Source organism: Acanthopagrus latus, chromosome 6 (genome assembly GCF_904848185.1).
Source record: "Acanthopagrus latus isolate v.2019 chromosome 6, fAcaLat1.1, whole genome shotgun sequence".
Classification (NCBI taxonomy): Eukaryota; Metazoa; Chordata; class Actinopteri; order Spariformes; family Sparidae; genus Acanthopagrus; species Acanthopagrus latus.
Window position 1 is genome coordinate 23,331,048 of NC_051044.1, and position 15,461 is coordinate 23,346,508.

A 15,461-nucleotide genomic window follows, 5' to 3' on the forward strand; every position below is an offset into this window, starting at 1 on the left:
AAAATGAAATGTTGTTTTTGCAGATGTGAACCTCTAAGTGCTGAATGATACAGTGTGTGTCCTTTAGACTGTGAAGAAATGAACACATCTGTTTGGAGTTTTCCAAATTAAATGAACTCCTACTGTAATTGTTCCAAGTGAGTGAAGAAGGAAAAGAAACTTTTACAGACCCTGGGCCCTTGATGAGGTGAAGACACTAGCCTTATAAAGTTTTACACATGTTAATGAACAAATAGACCATGTTGACTGCGGGAACATGACCAGGATAATGACACTGAATCTGTGCCTGGTTGCCTCTAATCGAATTTGGGGACAGACATAATTCCAGTTAGAACAAACTGTAGTTGAACAAAAAAAACCCAAAACATAATGTATTAATGTCTGAAAGGAACATTAAGAGCTCATTTGCTGTGACTGAACTCTGTGGATGCTGTTGTAATTGAGATGATGTCTGAAACACACAGAAGGCGGCAGAGTTGTTATGGAAACCTTGGCTGATTATCAGCCATCAAGTCTTTAGCGTTGTGCGATACTCCTGCGATTATGTACTGTGCTTGCAAACATTCTTTTTTAATTCTTTATCTGGAGATGAGGAAACAAGCGTTGTTATCTGGAGATTATTGAACCCTTATCACAAAAGACAAACGAATGCTTCCTCCTATTACATGTGATGTTATCAGAGATCAGTAGCGACTGATTCAAGCTGAAAATGCAAACACCACCATTGAGTTTACCACTGTATGTAGGTCTATCCTCACAATAGTTAGCCATAATGTAAATACACTCATGTTAGGTCATAGGGAAGTTGTTTCTTACCTCAAATGGCTAAAGCTCATCAAAAGCTGAACCAACGCCGCAGACCAGTGTGTGTATCACAGGTTAATTATAACATTAGCTTGAGATACCTCCAGAAAACAAAACTGGAAATGAAACACATTCACATAAACACTCCTGGTTCACTGGTGATGTTTTAACCACACTTTAAACAAACTTTACTGGGGTTGTCTAGTTATAAATCAAAACATATGTAGTAATAGTAGAGTATGTACATTATGGACACAAGCTTTGCATGATGCACTTTAATGATATAAAAGTTTGAATGGCTCTTTGGGCAAAACAGGACACTCACAGAAAAAGTACCTCAGCTTGTGTGCTACTTTTGCCATAGCATTAGAAAATAGACTTAATTATACCTTTTTCAAGAATTAATATGGTCACACATCGGCACAGCGACACTATCCTCCATTTGTAATTTCTTCTCTGGTTAGCTCTTTGCTTTGTGAAGTGATGTGATTTCACGTTGTGGCAGCAGCTGTGTGACAAAGAATCTAGAAGATGAACTGGATCTTCACCTTGATAACTTTTGTAGCTACATAAACTCAGATCTCTTGTCAAGAGCAAAACACTGTAGACAAATTCACAGAGGCACTCTGACACTGTGTGAGGAAGTGCAGAGCAGATATCACTGCACTTCGTGTGTGTGTGTGTGTGTGTGTGTGTGTGTGTGTGTGTGTGTGTGTGTGTGTGTGTGTGTGTGCGTGTGTGTAAACATGGCCGCTTGGAAGTCTTCCATCCAGAGGAGTCATAAGTCGACCACTTTGAATAGCATGAGCTCAGGTTTGCTTCTTTTTCTGTGTGACGTCAGCTGAACATCCTACTTTCGCCACTGACGGTTGCCGGGGCGACCCCAGAAAACAACAACACTTCTCTCTGCTGTCGAACAGGTCACACCCTTCTGACTGGAATGTGGTGCCTGAATCAACCACCTCTGTCTGCAGAGTGATGGATGTGTTTGTGAGCATTTTGCAGCAGGACGCAACTGCTCTGTTGTAAATGTTTCCTGTCTTTACCTCTCTGTATTTGTCCTCAGCAGTGCAATTTGAAGCTGCGGTGACTCATGTTACTGCATGTTTCCTCCCCATTCACAGGCGATCGCCGTGAAATCTCTCCTCATACGTCAGCTGTTGTGAAACGGACGTGTTGCTCCGAGTGAATCTTGAAACGATTATGATGTTTTTTGTGAGATTTCTCACCAGGCATGCATATCTTTTCTCAACATGTCTCTTCCTCTCTCTCTCTCTCTCTTTGTCTCTCTGTCTCTCTCTCTCCAGTCGCAGCCTAGCCAGGCCACACCCAAACCAGCAGCTCAGGTCTCCACCGTGAAGCCTGCACAGTACGAGGTATCAAACATTCCCCTTCAGTACCCTTTAACCCCTTCTCTCCCCACAGCTCTCCCTGAATGAAAAACCCCATTTGTCAGCTTCCCACATTCAGTCGATTGTTGTGTGACTGACCTCTGACCCTCTCATTATCTGGACTATGTGCAGCATTTCCTTTCGCTGTGCAGCTTCAGGCTATTAATGTTTTCAGATGAAGTGAAGGGAATACTGTTAGCTGTGTCCCGTGAACTGTAGCATGCAGAAAAGAAAACTTTCACCCTTCCTTCCATTCAAGCACAAGTGAGGTAACACCCAGTTTGTCAGTGAGGGGGAAGTAGTTTAACCCAGTAATGCAGCTCTCGAACAATGGATCAAAGTGATTGCTCCAGCATGCTCCGATGGATTTGTTGCTGATTGGAGAGAGCTATTTTTTACAACTTAAGGGAGCGGACATGCAGTGGTAATAGCTCTCGTATTATGATAATAAAACAATTGGACTGTTCGTGACTTCATGTCAGTTTTTTGTTTAGGAAGTTAACAGAAACCAGCACGAGGTCTGTTGTGAGAAAACGGTTGGGAGACAGGAACAAAGACGTTTTAGGTATTTTGCACAAGCTGGACTTAATTGAAAGTCCGTCTATGGGATGACAACAGGACAGACGGGTTCTCTTGACAAAATGGAAAGTCCTTTTCTCTACATTTAAAGTAAGGAAGGTCTCGTTTATGACTTATCTTTGGCTGGCTCTAAGCTGATATTGGCTGTATGACAGAAGGCTTTCAATGAGAGTCTAACTTGTCTTGCAGTATTTTTCTCCTTTCAAAGCCAGACAGCGCTGTGACAGAACAAATCAACATGCCCAGCCTGAAGCGTTTTCACTCAGCGTTCAACAACTGAACTTGGACATTGTCTATTTTGGTGTCTGGCTTGTTGAGAAAGGCTTCAGTGGGATATTTGAACTGTGACAGTGGCTTTGGGCGGAAAATAGGTGCACCAACATTTAAAATAGTAATGAATTATAATGGGAGAGAATAACACAGTTATTTACAGACTAAGCTTGTGTTACTCAGTCATTAACCTTTAGCTAAAAGTGACTCTTGTTGACCTCGCTGCCCCTTTTCATACCTCTTGGGTTGACTTAGTGGGGGACAGCTCTTAAAGGTTCAGTGGCAGTGTACATGAGCAGAGCTATTTTAAACTTCAAAGAGCACTCCAGTGATCTGATGTTGCACTTCCATAAAATTGGGAGACTTACAAGTGACAGACTAAAAAAATAATGTTTAAATTGCAGCATTAATGTGAAAAAGAGGTTGTCACTACACACACATCATGGATTTCACATAAAACTTATTGTTTAGAAATCTGATTCATCAATATTTTTTTCACCCAGCTATAAACATGTATGATGTGCATTTTATTCATGGTGTAACTTTAAAGTGATCGGCTTGTTATATAGAAATAATCCTATGTCATGGATGTGTGTATGTGTCACACCAAGGCAGCCTCTCTTATGGAATCATGTTGTCAACAAAAATAATGTGGTGATATGTGGTGAGGAGGGCCAAGCTCCGAATCCTTTAAATCCTACATTTCCCATAAAGCTAACAATATCATCACGTTATTCAAGTCAGAGCCAGGTCTGTCCAGAGCCACAGGACAATTTCAAGTAAACTGACCTTTCTGTGTGAAATCGGTGGATTACTCATTTGAACAGTGAATGCGACACCAGCTGTCACAAGCAAATGCATACTGGCTCTCTAGTCACCCAGTGAGCTGCAGTAAAGGTAGATGATCGACTTTTCCACATCTGGTGCATTGCAGAAGGCTTCATCAGGATCCACCATGGCTACAAAGCCTGGGGTGGTTTCCACAGCGACAGGTGGAGCCACAGGAAGTAGCGTCAAAGCAGGAGGAAGTGCCTCAATTGGGACCGCAGGAAAGGGGTCACCTAAAGCCAAAACAGAGGTAGACGGACTCTGGATATATAAGTACTAGTGGAAGGGGGGCTTCTGGCTGTTTGGGTGTGATGTAACATGAATCTCGGCTTCCTTCTACACTCATGAGGCCGCTCACATTTCCTCTTCACTGCCTTCATCTTCTTCTTTTGGTCTCTCTGGCTCAGCCATCCAAACCTCTTGACCTTTCACGTGCATCAGAATGACAAACACTTGCTGTGAGCTCTCACATCATCACGCTTGGGATGAATTCTCACCACAAACTGTCCTCACGAATAACCCTCTCGTGCTCCTTGGTTTGTAGACTAACACTACTCCGGCAGGCGCTACTGTTATTGACATGTCGTCCGCTGGGGCTGCTGTTGTTGACATGACATCAGCGGGGTCAAGAGGCGGTCCTAAAGAGATGTCAAAGGTAACATTATGACAAAAGGGCTTGTTTCTTCTCTGTTTACATTACTGCTGACCATTTGAAGGACCATTTTGATTGCTGTTCTACCAACTGGGCAGCTGGAAGGTACTTGAACAGCTGATCGCCTTTACTTTTCATTGAGGATGTTTCGCTGTCAGGCTGTAACGTCCTGTGATCGGAGACTCATGTGACAGTGCTTGTTGGTCGAACCATGTGCTTGTGGGAAACTCCTGCATACATGATATGTGTGTGTGTCGGCTCCCTCTCATATGAAGCGACCAAATTCACATGACCCTCTACCACAACATCATGCTAACTTATCGTTTCAGTCTATGTCTTTTGTTTTATTGTAGCTTTTTAGATTTGGTTTTCTAATTGCATGGCTGGCAAATACAATTCTAAGTGGAAACCATGTTGTATCAGACATGGCGCTGCTATTTCCCAGCACTGTCTTGTACACCTGAATGCAACTTAGATGGTTATTTGACTGCACAAGTAGTCTATATCCAGAAAACTTGTAGTGTATAACTTAAAGCACGTCAGTACTACTACTGCTACTGAACACACCAAACGTTTACTGCTCTTTACATATCCTGTTCCACTACTTCGGAGGCAGAAAATCAATTTGGAAAGTTTGGAATGAAGTCAGCAGTACTGTAAAGTATTAAATGTGTTTTAATGGGCTTAAAGCACCAGCATGTAACCATATACTGTGATCAATGGTCAGATTAGTCTCAGTAGTCCTGAGTAATTAACACCTCAGCACATTTGAAGCATGTACTTTTGTTAGAGTCGGACTAGAGTGGCCGATCTGACCGGTGATCATTGTACACTTACTTCTGCTCTGTTTCCACTAACGCCGCTTAAAAGTCGTCCACATCTCTTGTCAATATGTTTACTGGCTTTACAAGTGTTGTGAATCTTTATTCCTGTGTTTCTGAGTAATCATTTGGCTACGTGTTTGTAGACTCCACCAACTGTCTCCCAAGGCAAGGCCACAGCTACAGTTCCTTCTGCTGCTGCCGGAGCGACCACACCTAAAGAGTCACCCAAAGGCCCAGCCAAGGTAGACTCGACTGCTACATCTTTATTGCCTCCATGACTCCCTCGAGGTGTACTTTTCAAGGCTTGCTTCGGTCGTTGGCTTCACTCTTTTCTTCCTGCCACCTTTCTCTTTGCGTGGCAGAGTCTCATCGGGTTGCGTTCCTTCCTCTACCTGACAGCACTCTCGCTTTGGGCAGTGCTCACTTTGGGAGTTTCGTTGCTTTCGCCCTCTTTCTTCTACCTCGGCGATGACCAGTTGGGCGGTATAAAGGACTTTTGTTCTTCCCTCTGCAGCACTTTGCGTAGCATGCCTGCGCTTGTTATTGTATTTGCAAACAGTGCACACCTGTACACTTGCATCACCACTCATACATCATTCATCTGAGTCAGTCGGAGGTGCAGTCTGTTGGTTTGTCTTCTCGGGCTGGCTTCCTTGCACAACGCCCGCTGACACTCATGACTGTCATCAAGTCAGCGGAAGCTTTCTTCTCCAGAGGTCGGCCCCTCGCTGTCCTGTGTTTTATTTGCTTCCTTGGGTGTATCACCGACTTTGTGCATGCACAGCGGACCCGTAATCTTACATCACATGTACTAGGCTTATGAAAGATTCAATTGTGTTGTATTTTAGAGTGCTGCTGCCATCCCAACACTCAAGGCTGATGTGGCTAAAGTTGATCCGGTTAAAACATCAAAGTCAGCGGCAGCAGCCAAGGTAGATGATCCTGAAACTGACAGAGGTGGACGCTGTCCTGTGTATTTCCCTCCTGTATAATGGTCACGAATATGATGTGTTGAATATTTTCATCGTCTTTGTGTCAGACTTGGGGGGAGTGTCACTGGGTTTAAAAGTAGACACATTATGCTCATTTTTTGTTTGACTACTAGAATAGTTTACATGCTTTAGTGCTCAAAAAAACACATCCGTTTCCTAGTCCAGCCCTTCAGCGCTGTATTCCCCCCTTGTGTCTCTTTAAGGCCCCCCTCCTCTGATTGGTCCCAGCACACCTAACAATAACAGAGCAGCTGTGCTAAATCACTTGTCATGTGCCAAGTTATGCGCTGGGCATACATTATGTAAATGCATGACATGGCGATGTAGCGTGATGTCATGAAGTCACAGAATTAAAAGCTACTGATGAGGCGTTTCAGGAGCAGTGCTTCCTGTGGGAGAGAGGAGCTTCTGTGAGACTTTAGCCTGTTTCATTGACAAGATCTTTTGCATGTACAAGAACATACTGTGTATTTACCACTGAAGGAAAATAAATAAAACTAAAAGCACAATAGGTCTCCTTTAAGAATGTTGTTCAGTCTCACAATTTGTATTTCCTGTCTGGAAACAACACGACTAAAAGTGACGTCTGGCTGTGTGTAGATGGATCAACTTGCTATCAGTAAGAGCAGTCACTTGAGTTAAAGCACAAACACTGTAATTTCCCCCATGTATGTTTAATGTGGTGGAGTCGCAAGTACTCAGTCTGTATCTGTGTTGCAGGTGCAGGTGGAGGTTCCTCCCACGGCAGCCAAAGGAGCCAAAGAGGTAACGACTTACAGAAAGCCCTTTGCTTTGAAAAGCATGTTGCATTGCTCTTGTGTGCTGAGTTTGCGTTGCATGTTCAGGCACCTGCCGTGGATCCGTTTGACGCCCTGGCCAGCATACTGCCATCAGCTGATCCCGTCGCACCAGAGCCTGTTTACAAGGGGCCAGAGGTCAAAGAGGTACAGAACAGCTGCAGTGTGCACGCCTGTGTGTGTGCTCATTTGTAAACCGAACAGGTATTTATTTGCGTGGAGCTGCAGCATGGATCTGTTGTGAGTAACCGTGTGTGTTGCATGTATCACAGCATGACGTCATCTCTAAGAAGGGTCATAAGTGTGGAGAAAGAGACGACACGCTGCCTCCAGGCTACAGATTTAAAGATACGGTCAGTTCTCCACAGTGGTTCTCATCTTCATCACTTCTGATTCACTCATTAACTTTGCCGCACTGCCAGAGGAGAATGTTTGTCAATTTCTTGCAGGTTTTTTATTATTATTATTATTATTATTATTATTATTATTATTATTATTATTATTATTATTATTATTATTATTATTTCTGTAGTTTGAAGCTTTTATAGGGGCTGTATCTTCCGTAGGAATGAGTTCATATGAAAGCTGTTCCAGTCATAGGATTAGCAGGCCCCAAAGTGTGGCCCGTGGACCAAAGTTGTCTTGCCATAAAGTTAAATTTGGCCCGACAGATGTTGCTGAAAAACAATTGATAAGAAAAAGTAAATGATAAGATGGACATGAGAGATTTTAGTCAAAACAATCCAAAATGAACTAAAATGATCTCCAGTTAACAACCAGTAAAACCGGTAGCGTGCTATCCTCCTACCTCCAGTCTGTACACCAAAACTACTTGCATAGTAAGTTAGTAAAATGAGAGATCTTTTTTAGAATGTGTGTCATCATTTAAGGCCGTAGTATTGACACCCTTAATGATTTTAGCATTTTCCTTCTTATATTCTAAAATTAATGTTTTTCTCGACCTCCCTCCAGCCTGCTGTCCCTGCCGATGTCAAACCCAAGGACGTCCCTGTAAGTGAACTTTCCCCTTTAATTGAGTCACAACCTCTTGCACAACACTGATTTCTGGTCCAGATACTAAACTTTTACCTGAATGTGTAAGCAAATCACATCACACACTCATTCAGGAAGCACTAATCTGGTTCCTCTAGAGTTGGGAATGCTGCACTGCACTGGTGGGTGTTGTCCCAGCAAACAGAGCAGGACCCGACTTCTCCATCTTAGCTTGTTGGCTCTTGTGTGACCAAACCCAAATGCTTATATAAATATACAGTGCGTGCACCACCGCATAGACACACACACACACACACAGATACATCTGTTACACACTTAGATACCCACCCACATGTAGGTTACTATTTACTCACCGTCAACACACCCACATTTGCATCATAGCATACTCCCACTTTGTCTTTTTGTCCTGCATGAGGCGTCTTTAGCTCTGTGACAAACGATCTGTTTCCACCCAGACACTCTCCTCCAGTGTGAGTTTTGTCTTTTAACTTTTGATGCTTAGCATATTTTTGCTCAATCGAAGCAGTCTGATGTGTCAGATGTGTCTTTTAATAGAGATTATTTGTGATTTTGTTTGTCTTCATGGAATGTGAAGGGTGTGTCTGTACTTTTCCCTCACTGTTGCTACATGCAGTCTGGTTTGTATTATTTTGCCCTTTTGTTTGCCTCTGACTTGGTCAGATATGCCATCTAGTGGAGGATCGTGAAGCTGTTATGGATCATAATTTGGAGTAACTGCATCAGATTAATATTTTTTAAAAGTCTGCTCGTGTCATGTCATGTTTTTCCACACAGAAACCACTGAGCACAGACGAGGCCCTGGATTCTCTTTCAGCTGGTTTCATGTCTTCTACCACTCCAGCTGCAGGCATGCAGCCAGAGGTCAGATTCTTAAAGCATGTAGCAGTCGCCTGCTAGTCCCGCCTCCAGTGTACCCACTTGACAAACCTCCATACTTAACATTCCCAGTCTGGCACGTCTGTTGTTGACAGTATCAGCTCTGACTGTACACTTATGTTTCTCTAAAAGGGTAAAGGTGCACTATGCAAGAACTGGCCACTTGACAAATTCATACAAAAAAAGAAAATAGGGTGAAGCACATCACCAGAGTAATTGCTAACTGCTGCTAGCTGTAGCTGTCCATAACAAGTCAGCTCAGTTAGCCGTGTAACTAGAGGTTCTGACTTTGGGACTAGAGGAGTGTAACTGTTTACAATTTTAACAGATTTTAAACAGTTTTCAACTAAAATGAATACATTGCTCCTTTTAAAAGGGAGATTTTTTAAAAAGAAGTCTAACAAATTCCCGTCTTTTCCTATTCATAGAAAAAGGGCCATGTCGACGTCGTCAGTGCCTCATCTGCCGGCCCCGCTAACTTCGCACCACCTCCTGTACAGGTAAAGTGAAACGTTCAATTTTGTCATTATAGAGGCATCTGACTGACGGAGCTAGGAATTAAATCATAATGTTGTGTTTCTATTGCAGAAATCTCAAACCTCTGCCGCAGCTCCTCCTGCTGATAAAAAAGCCAGGATGGAGAAAGCTTTGGATAATGTCTCTCAGAAGGCTGGGGGCCCCTCAGCTCCTTCCAAGGTACAGTACGTCCACAGAAACACTTTCCTGAAAACGTCCTGAGGTGCTGAGGGTGCTCAGATACCCTGTTGTTTTCAGTAGTGTCCTCTTACTGCAGTGTGTGAAGTTGAATGTTGTGTCTGTTGGACACCAAGCCCAAGACTGATTATGTAGATATACAGGAGTGGACAAAATACTTTGTACATTAGTCTTCACCCTAAGCTATGTTCTATTATTTCTGTAGTAGTGATGTGACAGATTAGTAAAGCACAATCGCTTGTTTTCCCTCCGCAGAGCACAATGCCTCAGGACGCTCTCAGTGCTCTCGTCGACTCATTGCCAGCAGACACACCAAAGGCCGAACCCCCCAAACTCAGACCTGAGGACATGGTCTCGGTAGGAGCACAGACAAACACAGAGATCACGGCTTCTGCCTTTGACACATCCGCAGCATTTTTTTGTTTCAGCTCCTCACAGAAACCTTTTGTTCTTCTTTAGGAGGGTAAACACAAGAAGGAGAAGGGTGTTCTCGTAGGAGAGAGGGACGATACAATTCATCCAAACTACAGGTTTGATGAGGAGAAACTCAAAAAACTGCCTGCTCCCGGACCTGAGGTGAGAACTGGGCCACATTCACTTGAGGGGACTAAAAATCTTACTGTGATATCAACACAGTATTAAAGACATTGATATTCAACCTGTATCACTCTCTCTCCTCCTTGTCCATTCCTCTCCTCCTCCTGCAGCCCAAAATGGCCACTAGTGAGGCTCTGGACATTTTGTCCGAAGGCTTCCTGGACCCCTCAGCGGCTCCTGTACAGGTACATTGTAGATCTGTCACAGGTAGCAGCAGATTAAGCTAATTCAAGCACGAGACACGTCATCTCTTTGAAATGCCATCTCTGTTGGTTGTTGTAGAAAGCCCCTTCTGTTGCTGTGTGTCCTGCTCCTGCTGATAAAAAAGCCAAGATGGAGAAAGTCGGTGATGACTTCTCTCTGGAGGCTGGACTCTCTGCTTCAACAGCCAAGGTACAGCAAGCTCACACTTCCACTTCCTGCATTTTGGCTGGTCGGACATCAGCTCATGTTGATAAGCTCCGTCCTGCTGTAGATGCACACACATAGCTAAATTATTACCACAGAACCTTTTATAAAGATGTAAACAAATATGAACATGTTGATTAGATATGAGCAGATAATGTGCTCTTAACTGATATGAACACCATCTGAATCTGAGTCACAACTCATACAGCGCACACACACACACACACACACACACACACACATTGCTACAACCAGCAGAGTTCACTTTATATAATGCTAACATTAGCATGCGAACATGCTCACAGTAACTATGCTAACGTGGTGATTAATCAGGTGCAATGTTTACCATGCAAATTCCCCATCCAAGTGGAGCATGTTAGCATGCTAACACTTGCTAATTAGCATGAAGCAGGGGGCGCTGTTCAACTCAGTTGGTAGAGCAGGCGTTTCATGTACAGAGACATTGCCCTCGCTGCAGCGGCGCAGCGGGTTGGAGTCCCGGCCTGGGGCCCTTTTCAACATGTTTGCTGTCATGTCTTCAGCTATCCTGTGAATAAAAAGCCAAAAGGCCAAAAAAATGTGAGCATAAAGTATGACTGGGCAGTCGTAATCCAAAGAACCAAAGAGAGACATAAATGGCAATCCATCCGAGACTTAAATTGGTAACCTCATGTTGTCCTAGTAGGAATTAGTAAGGAGATCGCCAAAGTCATTGGGAAACATGAGCGTCTGAACAGAACTGTGTGTTGATTTGTCAAGTAGATGTTGAGCTATATTCCAGAATAAATGAATGATATCTTTGACCTGCTTATGGTGTTAAATAATAACACCAAACATCCATAATTAAGCTAGCACGGATGATAACACGGATCCAAATACAGATATTTTTATGTATTAAACAGACACATATACAGATTGTAGATTTGATATTCAGTCCGATATGAGCTGTTAATTGTTTGCAAGAAGCCACACTACTTATGATATACTGACATTGTAAGTAGAAGCTGTTTTCTCTGGGTTAAAGGAACACAGAAACACTTGCTGGATAAAGGTGTCTTTGAAAATGCTGTGAGCACTTTGGAGAGTGCATCTGAAACAGGTCACGAATACAAAGTTTAATGTCATCTCTTGTTGTCGGGTGTAGAAAGTGGAATCCTCTGCAGTCCCCCCTGTGGCTGTGTGTCCTGCTCCTGCTGATCAAAAAGCCAAAGCAGGGAAAACTGCTGCCGGAAAGGACACCCCTGACAGCAAGCTCAAGACCGATCTGGTAAAGACCGCTCCTGTACCAGGAATGTACAGCTTTTTCCCCTCTCTAGTTTGCCTTGCCACTCATTCATGTGGGAGGAATTGTATTCAAATGTTTGAGTTATGACAGATCAGTGGAGCGTAATCTCCTGTTCTCTCCTCAGGGAAACATGCCTCTGGACGCTCTCAGTGCTCTCGGTGACTCGTTGCCAGCAGATGCCCCGAGACCCAAACTCACCGAAGTCAAACCTAAGGACATGGTCTTGGTAGGAGTTCACAGATTCTGTTTTGCAGAAATCCTGGAGTTGTCGGCACATCTGTAGCATTTTTCTGTTTCAGCTCCTCACAGAAACCTTTTGTTCTTCTTTTAGGAGGGTAAACACAAGAAGGAGAAGGGTGTTCTTGTAGGAGAGAGGGACGATACAATTCATCCAAACTACAGGTTCGATGAGGAGAAACTCAAAAAACTGCCTGCTCCCGAACCTGAGGTGAGAACTGGGCCACATTGACTTGAGGGGACTGAAACTATCACTGTGATATCAACACAATAATAACTGCAGGATATTCAGGATATTTAATATTTTTGTTCTTTGTCCTGCAGCCCACCTTGGCCCCCGGCGAGGCTCTGGACTTTTTGTCTGGAGACTTGATGACCTCCTCAGCAGCTCCCTCCGTCCAGGCTCCTGTTGTCACCCCCTCAGCTCCACCTGCACAGGTAGGATCCAGCCCCGGGTCCAGTAGAGCCAGACCTGCAGGCTGACGTGCAGATGAATCAGTCCAACAGATGAAACATGTTTACAGAAACGGAAGTAATGGCATCTTTAGCATTAGCACAGTCTACATGTCTGTGTTATCTAATTTCCCTTGCAATGTTATATCATTGAAAAAAAAGTAGACATAGAAGAGAAGAAGACAGAGAGCACTGGCATGTCTGTAGTCTGTGTTACAATGAAGCTGCAGCTGGTTAACTTAGCCTAGCACGGAAAACTAGAACCGGGAAGAGAGCTACTCAAGCTACATCCAGAGATTGAAAATAGGATATATCAAATAAATAAATAAATCTCACTTATTAACACATAACATTTTTTTAACATACCCCCCAAAAAACAAACAAAAAAGAAAACAGCATGTGGTTTTACAAAGCCAGGCTCGCTGTTTCCCACTGTGTCTATGTTTTCTGCTAAGCTAAGCTAACCTCTCGTAGCTTCATACTTACCAGACACACCTGGGAACGTTATTGTTTTCCTTATCACCTGTAGAAACTAAAAAAAACAAACCTGGAAAAAACTTGCGTTTCCCAAAATTATCTTTTAGTATTCTTTTAAGATGATGATTTTTCATTTTACAGTTTTCCTTGTGATCCCTAAAAGTGCTTGTCTCCGTTTTTCCAGACCAAAGTACTCTCAGGCGATTTTGTGGCTCCAACCAAAGCTTCAGGAGTTCAGGCCCCCGTCCCTCCTTCTACCAAGAAGAAGACACCAGAGGTAAAGCCACTGGTGTGTGTTAACATATCTGTGAATCATTTAGGCTTTCTATACAGTGTTTCTCCTGTAAGTAACATTATATATATGAATTAGTCAACATGTGCCTCTGTGTGTTCCTGTGTTCCTGCAGAAAACAGTTTGTCCCAGCTCAGTTGATGTCGCCCCTGCAAAACCCAAGACTGTGAGGATACTCTTCATTTGAACTATATTTTTTGATTCCTGTTTAAACTGTATCCAGCTAAAAGAAAGTAAACGATGTACCTCCTCTCATGTTTTTCCCCTCAGGGCGGCTCTATGTCTCTGGACGCTCTCAGTGCTCTCGGTGACACGTTGGCAGCAGACACACCAAGACCTGAGCTCCCCAAAGTCAGACCTGAGGACATGGTCTCGGTATGGGACACACACAAACTCACACAGAAAGCGCTCGCACAGAAAAGTTTTGGGTTCATCTGCATTTATTTCAGCTTTGTTGCACGGTAGAAAATCAGTCTTACGAATATATGAAATATATGGATTTGGAAAACAAAAAACAAAACAAGAAGTAATAGTAAAGAACCACGCAGATGTTCCCACCAGGTAACGTCTTTCATGCTTTCTTTCCGTTTCGTAGGAGGGCAAATTCAAGGAGAAGAAGGGTGTTCTTGTAGGAGAGAGGGAGGACACACTTCCTCCAGAGTACAGGTTTGATAAGGACAAACTCCAAAAGCTGCCTGCTCCCAAACCCGAGGTGAGACCTAGACACATTCACTCATATGCTGTTTTTTATTAGCAGAGCTGTTTTTGGATTGATGAGGCAAAGATCAGATCCTTTAAAAACAGTGTTCCTCGAGAACATTTGAACCAGAGCTTAACACCTCCCTCCTCTCCCCCTCCTGCAGCCCACCATTGGTACTGGAGACGCTCTGGACTTTTTGTCTGGAGACTTGATGACCTCCTCGGCAGCTCCTGCTGTCCAGGCTCCCGTTGTCACCCCCTCGGCTCCTCCTGCACAGGTGCACTGCGGATTTTACGGCAGCCCTCATGATACAAATGACAATGACACAATTTGAGATTTAGAATCCTGAACAGGTTTTTTTAACGCTTCCTTTCGTCCCCCTCAGGCCTCTGATGACTTCGCCCTGGATGCTTTGGCAGGAGACTTTGTTTCCTCCGCTGCTGCTCCGACCGTTAAGTCTGGTTTTGCTCCCCCACAGACTGCCCGGCAGGTAACCACGCCAGTCCATCTCAAACCCTCTCTCGACCACTTTGACCCTCTAAAACCCTGCGCTCCAATCTGAATCTTTTTGTCCTTGCTTTCCAGCTGTCAGGGGGAACAGACAGCGCCATGGACGCTCTGTCAGACACCTTGAAGGACATCACGCCCGCACCTCAGCCCGCCCCGGTCCCTAGTAAAGACATCGTCAAGGTAGCCATTTTGCTCCAGGAGCACAGCCAGGATGAGAGAGAATATTTTCAGTCTCAGTGCACCCGTCACTTCAGCTGCCCTGGTTTGTGTGGTTGTTGCAGGAGAAAAAGATTGTTGAAGAGAAGCTGATAAAGATGGGAGAGAGAGATGACTCGCTGCCACCAGAGTTTCGACCCACAGAGGAGGAGCGTAAGGTAAACTGTCTTGATCTGTCAGTCCACCACAGATGGCAGATGGTGCGCTAAGAAATGTCATCCACACATTCATGGAGCTGATGAGTCCTAATGAGTTAGGCAGTCCCCCGTCTTTCCCTCTAAACGCATCATCACAGAGCTCCTCACCTGAACTCAGTCTCTTGGTTTGAATAATCATCAGCTGCTGTGAGCTTGATTCATGGTTTGTGGGAAAAAAACAAATCAACCGTCTTTAAGGAATCATGAGCAAAAAATACCGTGTGAGGGTGCTGATTTGAATCTGTCTATTGATTCTTTTTGTTTTAAGAAAATTGAAGAAGGAAAGAAAAAGGCAGCCGCAGCACCCAAGCAGGTAAAAATGTGACA

The 15,461-nt window shown here is 43.9% G+C and overlaps 1 protein-coding gene across 37 annotated transcripts in view; it reads left to right on the forward strand.

Annotated features, from left to right (window-relative positions):
• The window catches only part of cast (calpastatin), a 39,226-nt gene that overhangs the window by 20,883 nt on the left and 2,882 nt on the right, over nucleotides 1-15,461 (forward strand). For 10 of the 37 annotated variants that reach the window (XM_037100593.1, XM_037100584.1, XM_037100589.1 and 7 more), the window contains 29 exons: nucleotides 2,112-2,180; nucleotides 3,979-4,122; nucleotides 4,417-4,527; nucleotides 5,492-5,590; nucleotides 6,197-6,280; nucleotides 7,061-7,105; nucleotides 7,186-7,284; nucleotides 7,410-7,490; nucleotides 8,110-8,148; nucleotides 8,947-9,033; nucleotides 9,477-9,548; nucleotides 9,637-9,744; nucleotides 10,018-10,119; nucleotides 10,222-10,338; nucleotides 10,470-10,544; nucleotides 10,642-10,752; nucleotides 11,912-12,034; nucleotides 12,177-12,278; nucleotides 12,384-12,500; nucleotides 12,614-12,727; nucleotides 13,404-13,508; nucleotides 13,627-13,677; nucleotides 13,782-13,886; nucleotides 14,107-14,223; nucleotides 14,375-14,488; nucleotides 14,597-14,701; nucleotides 14,797-14,901; nucleotides 15,003-15,095; nucleotides 15,403-15,447. In XM_037100593.1, coding sequence (XP_036956488.1) covers nucleotides 2,112-2,180; nucleotides 3,979-4,122; nucleotides 4,417-4,527; nucleotides 5,492-5,590; nucleotides 6,197-6,280; nucleotides 7,061-7,105; nucleotides 7,186-7,284; nucleotides 7,410-7,490; nucleotides 8,110-8,148; nucleotides 8,947-9,033; nucleotides 9,477-9,548; nucleotides 9,637-9,744; nucleotides 10,018-10,119; nucleotides 10,222-10,338; nucleotides 10,470-10,544; nucleotides 10,642-10,752; nucleotides 11,912-12,034; nucleotides 12,177-12,278; nucleotides 12,384-12,500; nucleotides 12,614-12,727; nucleotides 13,404-13,508; nucleotides 13,627-13,677; nucleotides 13,782-13,886; nucleotides 14,107-14,223; nucleotides 14,375-14,488; nucleotides 14,597-14,701; nucleotides 14,797-14,901; nucleotides 15,003-15,095; nucleotides 15,403-15,447 — 2,739 coding nt within the window. The remainder of the gene's footprint in view (nucleotides 1-2,111; nucleotides 2,181-3,978; nucleotides 4,123-4,416; nucleotides 4,528-5,491; nucleotides 5,591-6,196; nucleotides 6,281-7,060; nucleotides 7,106-7,185; nucleotides 7,285-7,409; nucleotides 7,491-8,109; nucleotides 8,149-8,946; nucleotides 9,034-9,476; nucleotides 9,549-9,636; nucleotides 9,745-10,017; nucleotides 10,120-10,221; nucleotides 10,339-10,469; nucleotides 10,545-10,641; nucleotides 10,753-11,911; nucleotides 12,035-12,176; nucleotides 12,279-12,383; nucleotides 12,501-12,613; nucleotides 12,728-13,403; nucleotides 13,509-13,626; nucleotides 13,678-13,781; nucleotides 13,887-14,106; nucleotides 14,224-14,374; nucleotides 14,489-14,596; nucleotides 14,702-14,796; nucleotides 14,902-15,002; nucleotides 15,096-15,402; nucleotides 15,448-15,461) is intronic. The other 27 variants (XM_037100617.1, XM_037100614.1, XM_037100619.1 and 24 more) reach the window with 12 other exon arrangements.